General features: G+C 38.8%; 1 protein-coding gene across 1 annotated transcript in view; it reads right to left on the minus strand.

Annotated features, from left to right (window-relative positions):
- The window catches only part of tiam1a (TIAM Rac1 associated GEF 1a), a 202,589-nt gene extending 184,952 nt beyond the window's left edge, over positions 1-17,637 (minus strand). The window contains exons 1-3 of the mRNA XM_059968121.1: positions 17,560-17,637; positions 5,153-6,166; positions 2,645-3,086 (exon numbers count right to left, since the gene is read on the minus strand). Of these exons, the coding sequence (XP_059824104.1) occupies positions 2,645-3,086; positions 5,153-6,166; positions 17,560-17,586 (1,483 nt within the window). The 5' untranslated portion in view covers positions 17,587-17,637. The remainder of the gene's footprint in view (positions 1-2,644; positions 3,087-5,152; positions 6,167-17,559) is intronic.
- Between the last annotated feature and the right edge of the window lie 557 nt (positions 17,638-18,194).

Genomic DNA, 18,194 nt, shown 5'->3' on the forward strand with positions numbered 1-18,194 from the left:
CTTGGTAAAAGCTCCACTCTCTATGGATGTGAAATCATCAATGCATTCCAATCACTATATATTTTGATCTGGGAGTCAAGCAGGGACTCCAGAAATGGCATTAAGTTGTGGTAGTAGGTGGTGAGGTTGGGTGGCAAGTACTGAATTGGAGACAAGCACAGGATGAGACTTATGAATTCTTTATGTAGCCCTAAAGTAACATGCTCCTCCAGGATTGAAAATAATCTAAAAATAAGAAGTAACTTGAGCTTCTTCTGGCTACATGAATGATTAACTAACCCCAAATTTCATTGGTGCATCTGACAGTTACTGAATTGCAGTACAGGATATCAACATTTAATGAAGCTTCCCAAATACATGATGAAAGAAACCCTTTCTGATAAAAGATCAGTTAACAGCAGCAACTCAGAGGGAAATAAACATACATTATTTTAACCATGTAATAGCCATATGAACAAAATTGGCCTGAAAAAAGATGGATAACTGCCTGCTGACAAAATCTGTTTGCTACCTGTTTTGTTGGGAGAGTTTGCAGTTGTTAGATTGCATATCACACTTTCTAAGCCTACTCAAGAGTCTAATTTCCTTATCTTTAAAATGAAGGCTCACTTGGAAAAAGATCAGTAACAGCATATCTGCCCCATCAGAAAAGTTCAGGTGAAGGCAGTTCAAAGCTGCTACAGAGCATTCAGGCTAAGATCTACTTCCTTAAACGTAGGTGATTTCAGCGGTAGTACATTCCAACATAGTCATTTTAAATATCTTTTGATAACAGAGATTATTTCATTTGACCAAGAAGCCTCAAACTTCACTGACTAATAAAAAAAAAAGAAAAGGAAAACCTGGATCTTAATAAAGGTAGGAAATCTACTAAATTGGCATGTACAAAAGCATAGTGGGTGTGATTTTCTCTCTTCTACCCACTTGCATCATTTCCTGTTAATAAGCCATGTATAAAATACTTGGAAAGAGATTAACTGTTCTACAAAACATTACATCTGTTACCTTCTTAAACAGTGAGATTTGAAATTAATTTACGTGGCATAAGCTTCTTCATATCCTGATGTGCAGGTCCTGGAACTATTAGAATGAATAACCTGTTTCTGTTTCAATAAGTTCTGTGCAAGTAAAAACTAATTGATGGTGATCTGTGGGATCTGGTGAAATGTCACTGGCTCTGTTTGATGCAAGCTCCAAATAGGAAGAAAAGCAAAATGTTATTCTGGTCTCCCATGTTAATTTGTGTCTTCTAACACACTGACATCTCATTGTGTGCATTTGTGAGTTAATGCTAAATGCTGTCTATGCTGCTTAATCAGTGTCATGTTCTCCAGTGCTTCTTACCAAACCTCATAACAGAGATGTAAAAGTAAAGTGGGAACAACAGGATCCTTTTCTGGTTGGCTGCCAGTGACCAGTGGTGTTCCGCAGGGGTCGGCGTTGGGCCCACTTCTTTTTATGTTGTATGTAAATGACTTAGATGATGGCTTTGTTGCCAAGTTTGCAGATGATATGAAGATTGGTGGAGGGGCAGATAGTGTTGAGGAAACAGGTAGGATGCAGAAGCACTGAGACAGGTTAGGAAAATGGGCAAGAAAGTGGTACATGAAATACAATGTTGGAAAATGCATGGCCATGCACTTTGGTAGTAAAAATAAGTATTCAAATTATTTTCTAAACGGAGAGAATATCTAGGAATATGAAATGCAGAGGGACTTGGGAGTCCTTGTGCTAAACACCCTGAAGGTTAACTTGCAGGTTGAGTTGGTAGTGAGGAAGGCAAATTCCATGTCAGTATTCATTTCAAGTGGTCTAGAATACAGGAGTAAGGATGTGATGCTGAGGCTTTATAAGGCACAGGTGAGGCCTCACCTTGAGTAATGTGAACAGTTTTGGGCCTCTTGAAATAGAAATGATGTGCTGGCATTGGAGAGGGTCCAGAGGAGGTTCACAAGGATGATTCCAGGAATGAAAGGGTTATCATACGAGGAACATTTGATGGGTCTGTGTCTGTATTCGCTGGAATTCAGAAGAATGAGGGGGATATCTCATTGAAACCTTTCGAATGTTGAAGGGCCTAGACAGAGTAGATGCGGAAAGGACATTTCCCATGGTGTGAGAGTCTAGGATAAGAAGACACAGCCTCAAGATAGAGGGGAGCCCTTTCAAAACAGAGATGCGGAGAAATTTCTGTAACCAAAGGGTGGTGAATTTGTGGAATTTGTTGCCAAATGCAGTTGTGGAGGCTAGGTCATTGGGTGTATTTAAGGCAGAGATTGATAGGTTTTTGATTGGACATTGCATCAAAAGTTACAGGGAGAAGGCCGGGAACTGGGGTTGAGGAGGAGATACACAGCCGGGGTTGGGCAAAAGCAGAATTGGTTGCAAGCTTCTCCATCACATTTTCCATATCAAAATTACTTAAAAGTACATAATAATTGAAGACAATCCAATCCAGAAACTAGTCAATAATTCTTGAAGTATGCAGTATATGAAGTTGAGCTAAGTATAAAATAAGCATTTATGTCACCATATGGAAAATAATTACAAATGAAAATGCAGAGAAACATAATTTATGATGAGCATTTCACATTAATGATAGGATTTCCAAAAAATGATAGATCAAATAGAAATTAAATCATACCTTTCAATGATACCCAATAACATTTCCATTTTCTTCGCGTGGCTAATTCAACTTTCTTATTTTTCTTGTGGACTAAGAAGTTCTTCACAGCAAGTGAGCCTGCTTTTCGCACGGTGCCTTGGTCTGTAGTCTGAATATCTGACTGTCCCGGGGAACTGAGAGTGCCACTGCTTTGCTCATCACTCATGGCTGACTCCGCTTCCTCTGGATTATCGGTGTTGATGACTGTTGACTCCAATGTACATCGAAAGTTTTCATATACACCCTGGCGAAGTGCATCTCCTGCTGAGCCAAGCTCACTACCAATCAATTCACGATTAAAATTAGATTGGTAGCCAATTGAACCACTAATATTGGAGTATCGGGAAAGATGATCATTATCCGTTGTTGCACCATCAATACCACTATCCGCACATTCACTTCCATCTCCTGTAGTAACGTCCTGCATAAGAAAACATACAAAAACATATCAGAGCTTATCAATTGATAATACAACTTGAAAAATGGACATTTCCAAAAAAATAACAAAATAAATACAATTTTAAATGCATTGCAATTACAGGTTCAATAACATTTACTTTATCCTCCACTCTTTTGCAAACTACCATGCTGATTGGAAATTTATGACAGTGTGCATCTGCATAAAATAAAACCTGCTTTTGAATGGTGAAGTAATTCTGTTTTCCTGAGAACCTAATTAGTTTGCAATTAGAAATTCATATAGGTGTCAGCAGCTATAAAGCTGTTACAGTTTACCAATTTTGCCCCCAAATTTAAATCTATCAGTTGAAATGTAGCTCTTCTGTATCTCAAGTCATCATTGCATTGCCAACTCACTTTCAACTAACCATCTGTAAATGTATTACTGTGTTAAAATAGTGTGAAAACTTCAGCTGAGTTCTTCACGTTAATAGTCAATTTAGTTCAGACAAGTGCAAGATGCTGCACTTTGGTAAGTTAAACCAGGCAAGAACTTAACACAATAAAAAGGCCCAGGAGAGTGTTGTAGAACAGAGACATCTTGGCTACAGGTACATAGTTCTCTGAAGGTAGAGACACAGGGAGTCAGGGTTGTGAAGGTGAAGTTTGGAACCCTTGCTTTTATCAGTTCAGGGCACTGAGTACAGGTGCTGGGATATCATACTTCAATTGTACAAATTATTGATGGAACCACATTTAGATTATAATTGCAGTTCTAATTGCCAAAATATAGGAAGAATGTCACCAAGCTGGAAAGGGTATAGAAAAGATTAATGAGGATGTTACCAGGACTAGAAGAGGAGGCTGGATAGGCTGGAACTTCTGTTCCCTGGGGGACATAGGCTAAGAGGTGACCTTCTGAGCTACTTCAGAGAATGGGTATGATGATTTTCCACTTGATTTTCCAAAACTAGAGGCAACAGATTTAAAGTGAGGGGGGTGAGATCTAAAAGGGGATTGCAGGGCAACTTTTGCACACAGACAGGGGTGCTTATATGGAAAGAGCTGCTAGAGAGGAGAGTACAATCACAGTATTTAAAAGATAGGTTCATGATAAAAAATGGTTAGAGGGATATGGGCCAAACATGGGGTAAAGGAACTAATTCATGGAGACCACTTGGTCGCCCAAGAAGAGCTGGGTCAAACAGTCTTGTTTTACATTCTGTATAACTCTTCTAATTCTAAGCAATGATATAAACCTTCATTTTAACAGGCTCAAGTTAATCATTAATCTCTTAAGGGAAGGTCCTCCCCAGTCCATTTGTTGTATATTTTTTTGAGATAAAACATGGAAGATCAATAAAAATAGTACATTTGATGTAATCTGCAGGGACTTTAAACAAAGTTTTTAACCAGCAGACTGGTCAGGAAAGTAACAGACAATAGGTTCCAAAGGCAAATGATAAATAGTATTCAAAGTTAACTCAATATAGAAAGCAAAATTGGTTGAAGAGTTTGTTTTGTGACTGGAACACCTTGATTCAAGAAGCTTTCATGATGGCTAACTGCAATCTTCATAGCTGGCAAGCTCTTTTTTTAAAAAACTATCTGAAGGATATAGGAAAATTGCAACTGGATCTTAATGTGTGCATGAAATAAGCTTCAAATCAGACATATGTAGGCAGTAGAAAAAGGTTATAAATTGTGCTAGGCCAACTGTATTCAATTAAATCCATTTTGGTACCTCTCGGTGTAGGAAAATTACATTTTAGCCAGATAAAATGTTTTAGAACTTTATCCAAACCACAGGCTTTGTTCCTATAAGCCCATCATAGCTGTAATCATACCACTAAATTTTAATTGAATTTGACATTTTAAAATAAAGTCAGGAAATTTCAAGCCAGTTAGCTAAATGTTAAAAAAACTTCCTCATTTTCAGAACACTGATGCTTGTTTTAAGTACTCAAGAAAGCCTAAAATCCATAATACAGTGTGTATACAATGAAATTACTGAATTAACACGTAATAAATTATTTTACTAAATAGCAGGATACTTTTTAAAAATCCCGTTTAAAAGAAAATAAATACCTGTGTTGTTTTGGATCTTCTGACATACGTGGTTCTATTCTGGTCATTTTTCTGGCTTAATCGCCCTTTAGAGGCTCCTTCAGAAAGACAATGAGACTTCCTGCAGGGGAGTGTAGAGGCAGCATATGAAGGGATACTTGCAGACCAAGTCACAGTACTTGCAGTTTCCATATGCATTGTCCCTTGCGAATGAGCCCTCAAATTCCGACAATATTTGATAAATCTATTTTTCCGTGTCTTGTTTATGTTCACACCTGTTGTTTTCTGACCATACAGCTCATTTAGAGAGTTGGTACGGTGGTTTCCACTTAATTGTTCCAGATCCATTGAATTACTATTTATTAATCTACTTCCCTCATATTCTTTATCATCTGGGTTATCCAACAGATCCTCCGTGCTGCTTAAACGATCCTGACTTACGTCAGAATGGGAGAACTCCATGCTATCTTGTCGCCACATATCAGCAGATTTAGATCGTTTTTTTCTGATAGTTGTGCTTTCTAACACAATTGTTCCATTTCTAGTAATGGGAAGCAGATCTTCAACCTTTGTTTTGGAACTGGAATTCAGCCTTATTTCATGAAAGTTTTGTATTCCCTGTACAATGTGCTTGTCCAAACAAATATCAAGTTCTTCTGCAGTACTCCTGCGCCTGTCACTGGAAAGTGAAGAACCTGTATGGTATGACACAGGTCTCACACTTTTACCCATCCTAACTAACCAAGAAGGGTGAATAAAGTCTTCTGCCAAAGTGTGTGTTCCTGAATTATCTGCATCCAGCTCATCCCTTGCCAGTGATTGTGGGATGCTTGGAGTGCTGCTAGATTTAGTACTAGTTTCTGAATTTCTGTGTGCAATTCTAACTGCAGATGCAGGCCTGGCTCTGTGTGAGATTTTAGCTGGAATACGAAGTGATCGTGACATTTGCCTTCGTGCCAGACTTGCGTGCTCATCTCCAGAAAATGCTCTTTCACCATCATTCTGGCTCTCTGAATTTCCCATGTTTTGGTATGTCTAAAGAAAAAAAAATAATCTTCAGAATTTAAGATAAAGACATGCTGTGGAATCATAATGAGAAAAATCATGATTTATATTGGGTGCAAGCAGCTCTTACAAAGTAATGACTGATGATCTGGCTGAAGATTTTCAAATATAACTTGCATGTTTTATACGGTTACAAAAATATTAAAAGGAACCAAAATGAAAATTGTTATTGTGATTGAATTCAAGTTGAAGAACATATTTTCATCAATATAACTGGGCTCAAGTTCACACTCATAAACCATGGATAATTGGGTAATGAATTGGCTAAGTGGTTGCATATGTCATGCCTTGTTCTCATTGCCACCATCAGGAAGAAGACAGAGATGCCTGAAGGCACACGCCTCAATGATTCAGGAGTAGCTTCTTCTGCTCTGCAATCTAATTTCTGAATGGACATTGAAACCATCAATACTACCTCACTACTTTTTAATTTCCATTTTTGCACTATTTATTTTATTTAACTATTATATATATATACTTACTGTAATTCATGTTTTTTTCTATTATTATGTATTGCATTGTACTGCTGCCACAAAGGCAACAAATTTCACCACATATTCCAGTGATATTAAACCGGATCCTCATTCTGATGTCATTGAAAGCAGCCACAGTTTTGACATCCATTCATCATCTCTTTCTCAAAAATAATGTACCATTCATAAAAATAAATCCATGTCATTTTCCATTACATGAGCACCAGTCTAGGTCAAGAATGAATAAACACCTCTTTAAAAGATTAGCAGCTGCTATGGCATTCTCAACAGATCTCCAGTATAATCTTCCTTTGTTCTACCTAAATTCAAAGAGGAAGTAGGCACTTAAATAAAAAATAATAATAGGTAAAAGAAAAGATTTGAGTGGAACTCCCACTTCCAAGCTCCCTACATTGTCTGGGTCCAACACATTAAAGCAATCACAAAAAAGGTATGTCAGTGGCTCTGATTCATTAGGAGTTTGAGGAGATTTAGTATGTTACTAAAGAGGCTTGAAATTTTCTATAGGTGTATGGCAGACAACATTCCAACTGGCTGCATTGCAGCCTGGTACGTATATGCTCCAATGCACAGAACAGCAAGAGGCTGTGGAGGGTTAATAGTCTCAGCCAGATCCATCATGGAATACCATCCTCACCATTGAGGTCATCTTCAAAAGACAGTGCCTCAAAAAGGCAGCAACCATCATTAAAGACCCTCCCATCTGAGATATGCCTCTTGTTACTACACTAGGGAGGTGGTATAGCAGGTTAAATACCCACACTCAGTGATCCAGAAGCAGCTTCTTCCCCTCCTCCATCAGATTTCTGAATCGCCTGTGAAATATACCTTATTATTTTAACTATTTACTAATGTTGTAATTTATAGTAATTTTATGTTTTACGTCATACTGCTGCTGCAAAATGCCAAACTTCACATCGTGTAAGACAGTGATAGTGAATCTGACTGATTCTGATATGCTCACTGTGGCACATTTAGAAGCTTGGCAACTTTGGAGCAAGTTCACCAGAGCAAGACTGAAGCTTATGACTTTATATATTTGTCACCAACATCAATAGAGGAGAATATTCTCAATGCCAACTTGCTTCACCACACAGATACTGTATCTGAACTGCTGGAAATTTTCAGCATCTTCTGTTTTTATTTTATAATAATACTATTAAGTACTTAATATGATTTTTTTCAAAAAAAAAATGTTTTCAAAGAAATTGATTGATTATGTTGTTTATAACTATGCAAAATGGACAAAGAATGATTTTATAAATGCTCAAAGACAAAATGAATTCTTCTATTGAATTGACAAATAATCAAACAAAAACATGCTATTTGCTTAATACAAAGCAACTACTGAGCACTTGAGTTCTAAGTTACCACTGAAGAGCAGGTAAATGAGCATAACGTTATTGTTAAGGTTAGAAACATAAGCTGCTCAGGAAGATATATTACTGCATTAATCCATAAAATATTTTTAATTATCAAAAATAATTGATATTTCTGCTTAACATAGGATGTTTCTTTGCATTACAGTGGATTCTGGTTAATTGGGCCATTGGTTAATTGGGGGCATCACTTATATGTAACACCTCTTAAAAACAAAAACTAATTGAGAAAATAGCCAAGATTCCTTTCATTTATTTGGGACACTACATCACTTAATTGAGACAAGAGACCGTTGCCAAACAGTTTCTAACTAGTGTCAATCACAAGTGCCTGTGTGGCTGTTAGACACTATGCCGTGCTTAGAACAAACAGTTTTTAATTTGTGTGTGTGTGTGTTTGTGTGTGCCTGCGTGTCTGTGTGTGTACATATGTGTACATTCAAAAAGCAGTGAGTTTTGTCACTGATAGGGAGAATCGAGCAGTAAGGCAATTCAGAGGAACTCAATAGGTCGGGCAGCATCCGTGGAAATGAACAGTCAATGTTTTGGCTGAGACCCCAGCATCTGCAGAGTATTTTGTGAAGGCAATTCAGAACCATTTTGCTCACTGTAGTTTCAAGCATTCAGATTTGGAAATGCAAAAATCGGCTGGGAGTGAAAATGAAATTATTTCACTACTTCAACAAGATAAGAACTATGAAGAATTTAGTTATTGACAATCATCTTGCATGTTTTCTTTGGTCACCACTGGACTCTAAGTAGCTGCTGGCATGTGACAGCAGACACACCTCAGTACACCACTACAAACAGGCAGGCTAAACCAGGTGAGGGTAGCCAGCAGATCTCATACCCCGGTGAGATAGGGACATGCCTATCCAGGCATGCGAAGTCAGTTCCAGTGGCCTGGGCAAATGAGACCTACAATGAGATTCAATGGCCAGGAAGGCGATTTTGCAACACTATGTAGAGAACAAAAGTCATGACGAGTCACAGAAGATATCATGGTCATCCACTCCAACTAGGGAAGACCCAGTTGTAAAGTCCACTCATACAACTGGACCTGGACTCCCAAGGTCATGAGAGTGGAACTGCCCCAATGAAATGGCTTTTCCCACACAGGTGTGGAAAAAATTCTCGCACACAGGCTTCCTGTCCTTGTCAGATACGATGGACAACCAGTATCAGTATTGGTAGCGTTCTAATTTGTTATGTATTTCATTTAAGTACATAATTTTTACTCAGTTAAATGGTAATTTGTCTTCTTAACTATTCCTAAGAAACTTCAGCTAAACTGGCCCCAGTGTGTCCTAATCAACTGGAATCCACTGTACTTCCTCTTTGCTTTGAAATTTGAATGAAGAATTCAGCATGAATTCTTTAAAATGCTGTTTTCATTAAAAATATATATTAAATACATATTTAATTATTAATAACTAAACTACATTCTCCACAATAACACATCATATTACAAATTAAAATATGAATAGGTACAGTATATAATTTCTATTGTTGATATAAAATTTCAGTTCCTCAATTTACCATTATGTGTAATCTGCCCTTTTGCTTTTTGAAATAATGAGATTTACATTCACAGCACAAAGCAGAGCAAGCATAAGGAAATATTAAACAGCAGAATTATGAAACTATACCTTAGTGATTGACTTTATAATTAAGGAACTTCACCTATAAACTTCATGTGGAGTGCATCATTGTAGCAAAGATACAGAAGCACTTATTTCTTCAGGTATTCTTAAGAAATTGCCTTCAATGAGGAATTACAACCAAAGGCCTACAAATGAATTGTTCAGAAAATAAATGCAATCACAATCTATCATTGAAAATTTTGTTGACCAGTTCCACTGATTAATCAGGGTGAGCTGTAAAACATCAATCAAAATTATATTTCTGATTAGCATTACATACATAAAAACAATTATAAACACAAAAGATTCTACAGATGCTGGAAATCTTGAACACACAAAATGCTGGAGTCAGACAGAAGCTATTGAGGGGAATAAACCCTATCCCTTTTAGGGCAGTAGAAGGATGGGTTGAGGGCAGATGTGGAGGAATGGAGGAGATGCGGATGAGGGCAACATTGATGATGGTGCAAGGGAAACCTTATTCATAGAAAAAGGAGGATATTTCAGAATGGAAAGCCTCATCCTGAGAACCCTATGGATCCCTTTGTCCTTACCTACCACCCCAGGAGCCTTCATATCGAGCACATCATTCTCTGTAACTTCCGCCATCTACAATGGGATCCTACAGCAAAGCACATTTTTCCCTCCCCCCCAACACTCTGCTTTCTGTAGGGATTACTCTCCACATGACTCCCTTGTTTCTCCCCACTGATCTTCCTGGCACTTATCCCTGCAAGCAGGACAAGACTATACCTCATTCCTCACCGCCATTCAGAACCTGAAACAGTTTTTCTAGGTGAGGTGACACTTCACTTCCTAGTCTGTTGGAGTTATCTACGGTATCCAATGCTTCTGATGTAGCCTCCCCTACATCAGTAAGACCCGACATAGATTTAGAGACCTCTTTGTCAAGCTCCTTTGCTCAGACTACCGCAAAAGGTGAGATTTCCTGGTGACCACCCATTTCAATTTGACTTCCCATTCCCATTCTGACATGGCAGTCCAGGTCGTACTCTAGTATCGTGATGAGGGCACAGTCATGTTAGAAGAGCAGCACCTCATTTTCCATCTGGGTGTGATGCTGTGAACATCGATTCTTCTAACACCCTCGACTCTTCTTTTTTCCATTCCCCATTAGTTTCTCCTCCAACCCCTTCTCTTCTCCTCACCTGCTTATCATCTCCCTCTGATATCCCTCCTCCTTTCTTTTCTCCCATGGTCCACTGTCCTCTCCAATCAGTTTCTTCTTCTTCAGCCACTTACTTCTTCCAACTATCACCTATCTTCTTACTTTATACCCCTCCCCCACACCTGGTTCAACCTATCACCTGCCAGGTTGTACACTTTCTCCTTTCCCAACCCGCTTCTGTCTCCTTTCCACTCCTGACGAAGGGTCACAGCTCAAAATGTTGACTGTTTATTCCCCTCCATAAATACTGCCTGACTTGCTGAGTTACTCCAGCATTTTGTGTGTGTTGAATTTAAAATAATACTTTGCAGGAATAGTTTTCTTCAAAATACAGTATATACTCCAGGAATTAAATCTACCTTCAATGAATTTGTGGTGGCTATAATTTGCCAACATAATCATTTTCATGTTTTCTTTTTGCATAGTATATTTTTTTTGCCCAAGAAGTCTTCTGAATGAATTATATTTTTATTTTTGTTTTTCTCAGTTTCTATGAGTTTCATAACATACAGTATACAGTAAATGGAACTAGACTTAATAATCTTCCTTTTACCTTTTTAATTCCAATTAGAAATTGTGTGCACTAACTAAGCACTTCTTTAAGTTGCTACAAGAATCCCATACGAATATGAAGCAACTCAGGAAGTTGAAAAATAAAAGCATTCATTGTACTTAATGGTTTTGATTTTGGATTTGTAATAAAACTGTGAGCAATCAGTTTTGTCACTCTTTGAAGCTGACAATGACAGTAGACAAGCAGGGAAATTTAGAATTTATTGTCACCGGTAAAAGTGCATCTATGGATGTGCAAACCAAGTCTTCAAAGGTGGGAATCTTACTGACAAAGAAATACAATTTTTAAAAAATTGTCAAGTTTGAAATCCTTGGAAAACTCTTGCTGAACAAGGTGCAATAGAATTGTTCATATTGTATAAAGGAATGTTTCATGTAAAAACAACATTCTGATAAATATATTCTGAATTCCCTCAAAATAAAATTTTGAAAAAACTAAGGTCATAAAAATAGCAAATTATTTTTAAATGCAATATTTCAGCTTCTACCTCAACATTATGTGTATATTGCCATTTTTATTTCAATCTCTAAGATGTTACCAGAGTTACTTCAATTTAGATTTCATTTCTGGATTTGATGTTTGTGAAAGTAATCAGCTGTTGAATACACTTGATGACATTGACCAAACATTTCAAGTTTTATGATTTATTTTCAATTTAAACTCCATAAAGTTGTCTTGCTGAACAAGATGCAACAGAACTGTTAATACCAGAGATTTCCTACACCTGATAAATCTTTAAACTGCTATCCACTGACTGCAAAATCCAGACCAATCTTCAACTTCAACTGCAAACCTCAAATCCAACCCTGTCCTTTTTTAAAATTATTTACTCCTCTTGTACCTCCTTTGTATTCTGTTGACTTACTGTTTTCCAATTGCATTACTGCAGTCCTGGAGAAGAGCAATGAACTGAGTTAATAACCAGCTGTTGAGTATGTTCGAGCTCCATGGAAATATATCTGAAATTCTGATTCAATTTGTTGGTAAAACTATTAAATGTCTTATGATTTGATTAGGACAAGTAAAAATTGTAGGTTTGACAGCAGGAGTTTAAGGCACAGTTTAGGTGGAACAGCCCAAATTTATCACCAAGAAGAGCAACAGGAATGTGAAATACTTAATAGATGTAAGGTAAATTGAAATGGAGAAAGAAAGATGAACAAAATACTTGGGTGTTCAAAGCAGCAGCAGTTCATCTTGTTTCCAATAGCCAAAAATTAAAAAGAACAGAGAAATTAACTAATTAGACAACTACTGTAACTTAAATAATGTGCTGAATTTATGAGAGAGTATGCAATCTGAAATACAAAATGAAAAAAATCAGCACATTTTCCAAGAATAAGAATTCAACATTTGAGGGGAGATAATTGTGCATATTGTGCAAGTCTTGGAATATTACTCAATGAGAAAAGAAAAAAAAAATGGGTAACACTATACTGTTTGTACAAATTGATTTTTTTAAAGTATGCTACATGCATTTAATGGAGTAATTTATTTTTGGCCTGGTTCTGCACAACCTTCAATTTAACCATCATGCAACTATAAAGAAAAAAGACTGTTCTTCCTATAGTACTACAATATATATGAAGATTTTAATTCAAGCATGCACACTTCTCTTCCCTTATATGATGTAATAATTGTGGGTTTAATCAACAATTAAATCTCAGTCTGAATGAAACATCTCCTAATTTGATGTGACAGTTATAATAGAGGCTTAAATGATTAGATCTGTAATCATCTGAAATTACCCATTACAACTATATAGTCCAAACAAAGCAAAAAAGAAATATTTTCATGATTCATCAAAGACCGTAAAATCCTTCTCCCAAAATAAGCTGCTATAATGAGTGCAGCTGTAGTTTGCTTTGAGAACTCATAGGGAACTGGATTGAGATTAACTAAAGCTGTTCACTTTGAACTCCTGAAGACTGGAAAGAGGTGTCATTTGACCTACTTCAATATTAGTCTCCCTGATGCGAAAACTGACTGACAATTTCACTGTTAGATCTCAAAACTTGCTTCTCTCCCAAGAATTATTCTTGCAAACACACACTTACTCCCAATGTTTGGGAGTTGGATTCTGCCCAATAAGTGAACAGAAGCATGAGTGAGGTGACAATTTCACTTAGGCCCTCTGTTAAAGATTAAAAAAGCACGCTTTGTGGCAATTTTTTGGAGTGATCTGTGCCCAATCAGTGATCAGGATTCATTAGAAAGTGCAAATAAAGGATAAGGCTGTTGTGTGACTGGGCCAGTGTTGGAGTGGCTTTGGCTCATCAGACTTGGGCTAGGTAAGAATCTGGTAAACTTCTTAATTCTTCATTCTTCGTCTGCTGGGGCTCCAGGGACAGTGTTTTGTTCTATGTGTGAGATGTGAGAATTCTGCAAAGACCTCCAGCCCCCTGGATAACCATATCTACACTAGATACACAGAGCGGCAGCTCCACAGAAACCATGATAACCGGAGCTGCAGCTCGATGACCTTCGGCTCCTGCAGGAGACTGAGATAGGAGTTAAAGGAATGTTGTCACCACTAGGTTGCAGGAGGCAGGTAAATGGGTGACTGTCAGGAGAAAGAAGGGCAAAGGCCAGCCAGTACAGAGTACACCTGTGGGCATTCCCCTCAATAATAAATATACCACTTTGGATACTGTTGAGGGAGACGACCTACCAGCGGGCAATCACAGCAACTGGGCCTCTGGCTGAGAAGAGAAGAATGGTGAAGATGATTGGAGTAGAGATAGGAGATTCCATAGTTAGAGGAATGGAGGCAAGATTCTGTGTATGCGATAGAGACACCTGGATGGTATAGCCTCAAAATTTGGGGGAGTAAATTTAGGACAAAAATGAGGAGGAACTGCTTTTCCCAAAGAGTGGTGAATCTGTGGAATTCGCTGCCCAAATGGAACAGTGGAGGCCATGTCAGTAAATGTATTTAAGACAAGGTTGGATAGATTTTTGCATAATAAAGGAATTAAGGGTTGTGAGGAAAAGTCAGGTAGGTGGAGATGAGTCCATGTTCAGATCAGCCATGATCTTATTGAATGACAGAGCAGGCTCAACAGGCCAGAGGGCTTACTCCTGCTCCTATTTCTTATGTTCTTATGCTCTTCTGTTGCCTCCCGGGTGCCAGGGTCAGGGATGTCTTGGATCAGATCCACATTATTCTAAGGGGGAAGGGTGAGCAGCCAGAAGTCTTGGTAGATATTGGCACCAATGGCATAAGTATGAAAGGTGAGGAGATCCTGAAGAGAAGTTTTAGGTAGCGAAGTAGAAAGCTGAAAAGCAGGACCTCTAGGGTAGTAATCTCTGGATAGCTGCCTGTGCCACGTGCAGTGAGGGTAGGAAAAGGTTGATTTGACAGATGAGTGTGTGGCTAAGGTGCGTGCAGGGGGAAGAGCTTCAGAATCCGGGATCATTGGGATCTCTTCTCAGGAAGGTACAACCCGTACAAAAGGGAAGGATTACACCTGAACCTGAGGTGGACCAATATCCTTGTAGGCTGGTTTGCTGGAGCTGTTCCGGAGGTTTTAAACTAATTTGGCAGGAATGGGAACTGGAGTGATAGGACCGAGGATGGTGTTTACAAACACCATTTGTTTGTTTTGGTGTTTGTTGGTTTACAAACAGAGGCAATGTGTAGCGAGACTTCTAACAAAGAGAAGCTGATGATAGGGCAAAATTGTATTTAATGGGATGCTACAAAGTAAAAGGGGAACAAAATCAAAAAGGGTGATGAATACAGGACTGAAGGTGTTATATTTGAAAGCATTAAGTATACAAAATAATGTAGATGAAATTATAGGTCAGTTACAAATTGGCATCTATGACATTGTGGGCATTACTGAATCGGGACTGAGAGAAGATACTAGCTAGCTGGATCTTAATATCCAAGGATACACATTGTATCAATAAGACAAGAAAGTTGGCAGAAGGAATACGGTGGCTCTGTTGGTAAAAAGTGAAATCAAATCATTAGAAAGAGGTGACATGGGCTCGGAATACACTGAAACATTGTGGGTCAAAACTCCTGTTTGGGAGTCTGTATATAAGTCCCATCAGGGTAGAACCACAAGAGTAAAAAGATGCTGATGGGACTTGTATACGGACTCCCAAACAGTAGTAAGTATGTGGTCTACGAATTACAACAAGAGATAGAAAATACATGCCAAAAGGGCAATATTGTAATAGTCATGGGGGATTTCAATATGCAGGCAGACTGGGAAAATAACTTGGTGCTGGATCCCAGGAGGGAATTTCTAGAATGCCCACGAGATGGCTTTTTAGAGCAGCTCATGGTTGAGCCCACTAGAGATTCAGCTATTCTGGATTGGGTGTTGTGCAATGTAGCAGAATTGATTAGAGAGCTTAAGGTAAAAGGATCCTTAGGGGAAGTAATCCAGTGGAGTAAAGGGAATTACAGAAGCATGAGAGAGCAGCTGAAAGGAAACACTTGCAGGGATGATGGAAGAGCAGCAATGGCTGGAGCTTCTGGGAGCAATTCAGAAGGCATAGGATAGGTACATCCAAAGAAGTATTCTAAACGCAGGATGATACAACCATGGCTGACAAGAGAAGTCAAAGCCAATCTGTCATTCTGGAAGAAGTTGGTGCCAGCAAGCAACACTACCAAAGGCAACATCCTCCAGATGGTTCACGAAACCACTTAGTTCACTTCTTTTACGTCTTTTTCTTTCAAATATGATTCAGCTACTGTTGGAGCCTGTGATATATGGTTCAGTGCCTGTGATCTTCATTTTGGTGGTGTGTTTTCAGGCAGATTGAGTAATCTTGTGCTTTCTTGTCTCCATGAGGAGTTTGTAAGCCTTCAGGCGAAACGTGCAGACACAACAGAAGCATTCCCACGCAGTTCTGGCGAAGATCTTTAAAATAGTAGTCTCTATAAAAGAGGGGCACCACCTGGCGGAGTGGTCATCATGGGAGCAATCATTTTCGGAGTAGTGTGAGGCAGGGTAGTAAGGGTTTTGCTCAACAGGGCTTTGGCGAGAACAGGTAGAGACAAGGAAAGCAGGTAAGTTCATTCCTCATTTCTTTTGTTTTCTTGAGAGAATAGGGGGCATGTATACAGAGCTAGTGTTCTGTTCTACGTGTCAGATGTGGGATTTCCAGCAGACTACCAGCCTCCCCAGTGGCCACATCTGCACCAAGTGCATCAAGATGCAACTCCTTAGAGACTGAATTAGGGAACTGGTGCTGCAGTTTGATGACCTTCAGCTCCTTCAGGAAAGTGAAGCAATGATGGGCAGCACCAAAAGGGAGCTAGTCACCCCAAGGCTACAGGAGACTGATAAGTGGTTGACTGTCAGGAGAGGAAAGGGAAAATGTCAGATAGTGGAGAGCACCCCTCCATTTTGAGTACTGAAGGGGACATACCTGAGGGATGTAACAGTGCCTCTTGCACTGAGTCTGGCTCTGTGGTTCAAAAGGGTAGGGAACCGAAGACGATGGCACCAGTAATCTATAACTTAGGGGGTAGATAGGCAATTCTGTGGACATGAAAAGGAAATATGGATGGTAGTTTGCCTCCCAGGTGCCAGGGTCCTCAATGTTTTGGGTGCTTCTCCCCCTTTTTCTTTCTTCCATGGCCTTCTGTCCTCTCCTATCAGACTTCCCTTTCTCCAGCCCTGCATCTCTTTCACCAATCAACTTCCCAGTTTTTTACTCCACCCCTCCCCCTCCTGGTTTCACCTATCACCTTGTGTTTCTCCCTCTCCTCCCCCCCCCCCACCTTTTAACACTACTCCTTATCTTTTTTTCTCCAGCCCTGCTGAAGGGTCACAGCCCAAAAAGTCAACTGTACTCTTATTCCACCGATCCTGTTTGACCTGCTGAGTTCCTCCAGCATTTTGTGTGTGTTGTTTGGATTTCCAGCAACTGCAGATTTTCTCTTGATTGCAAAAAGATACAGGTCTGACTTTGCAACATCATTCTTGCCCTTCCTTGACATGTTACTCATCTTTTTCATATGATAATTTTTTTCCTCTTGTTCTCCTTATTTGCATATGTTCTGAACCCTTTCTGGCATTTCCTTTGTGTATCCCTCCTACATTTTAGCTGTCTTACCTTTGTCTTCATGTACAACGTTTCCATTCTCCATTATAGTTTTGCTTATTTTTCTCTTAGTTTCATGGTTCTCTTCACTTTTCAGATGGGGGCAAACCTTCAGTTCTGTAAATGAAAAGGCAATGTTTGTCAGCCTGCTATCAAACTGTTCCCCAAGCTGTTAAGAAGTCCTCAGGGAAAATCGAAGCATTAACCAGGATAAACAATTGATCAGGTATTCAATCCAGCAGGCAAGCTGAAGGCCACAGATTGCATGAATTGGCAGGTGGCACATTTTCAGGGAAAATAGGAGGAAGTGCCAGGAAGCCAGGTACGAATCACTTCTGGATGCTTTTCTGCTGTTTAGTTGACAAGCTAGCAAGCATCTTATGAACAATGTACTAGATTAACAACCCTTCAAATCCAAAAGTAATAAATAGTACACTTCAGATAGTAGAATGTCTCAATGGGCTTCAAAGAACACTTTAAAACAAAAACTGACAGACTACTGAAAAGGTATCAAGGCAGGTGACCAAGAGCTTGGTCAAAAAGGTGGGTTTTAAAGATCACATTAAAGGAGGAATGACAGTTAAATATGGTGAAGTCTAGAGAAATAACTTCAAAGTTTGAGAAATTAAACAGTTGAAAACGTGACT

This window comes from Hypanus sabinus, chromosome 4 (genome assembly GCF_030144855.1).
Source record: "Hypanus sabinus isolate sHypSab1 chromosome 4, sHypSab1.hap1, whole genome shotgun sequence".
Lineage (NCBI taxonomy): Eukaryota > Metazoa > Chordata > Chondrichthyes > Myliobatiformes > Dasyatidae > Hypanus > Hypanus sabinus.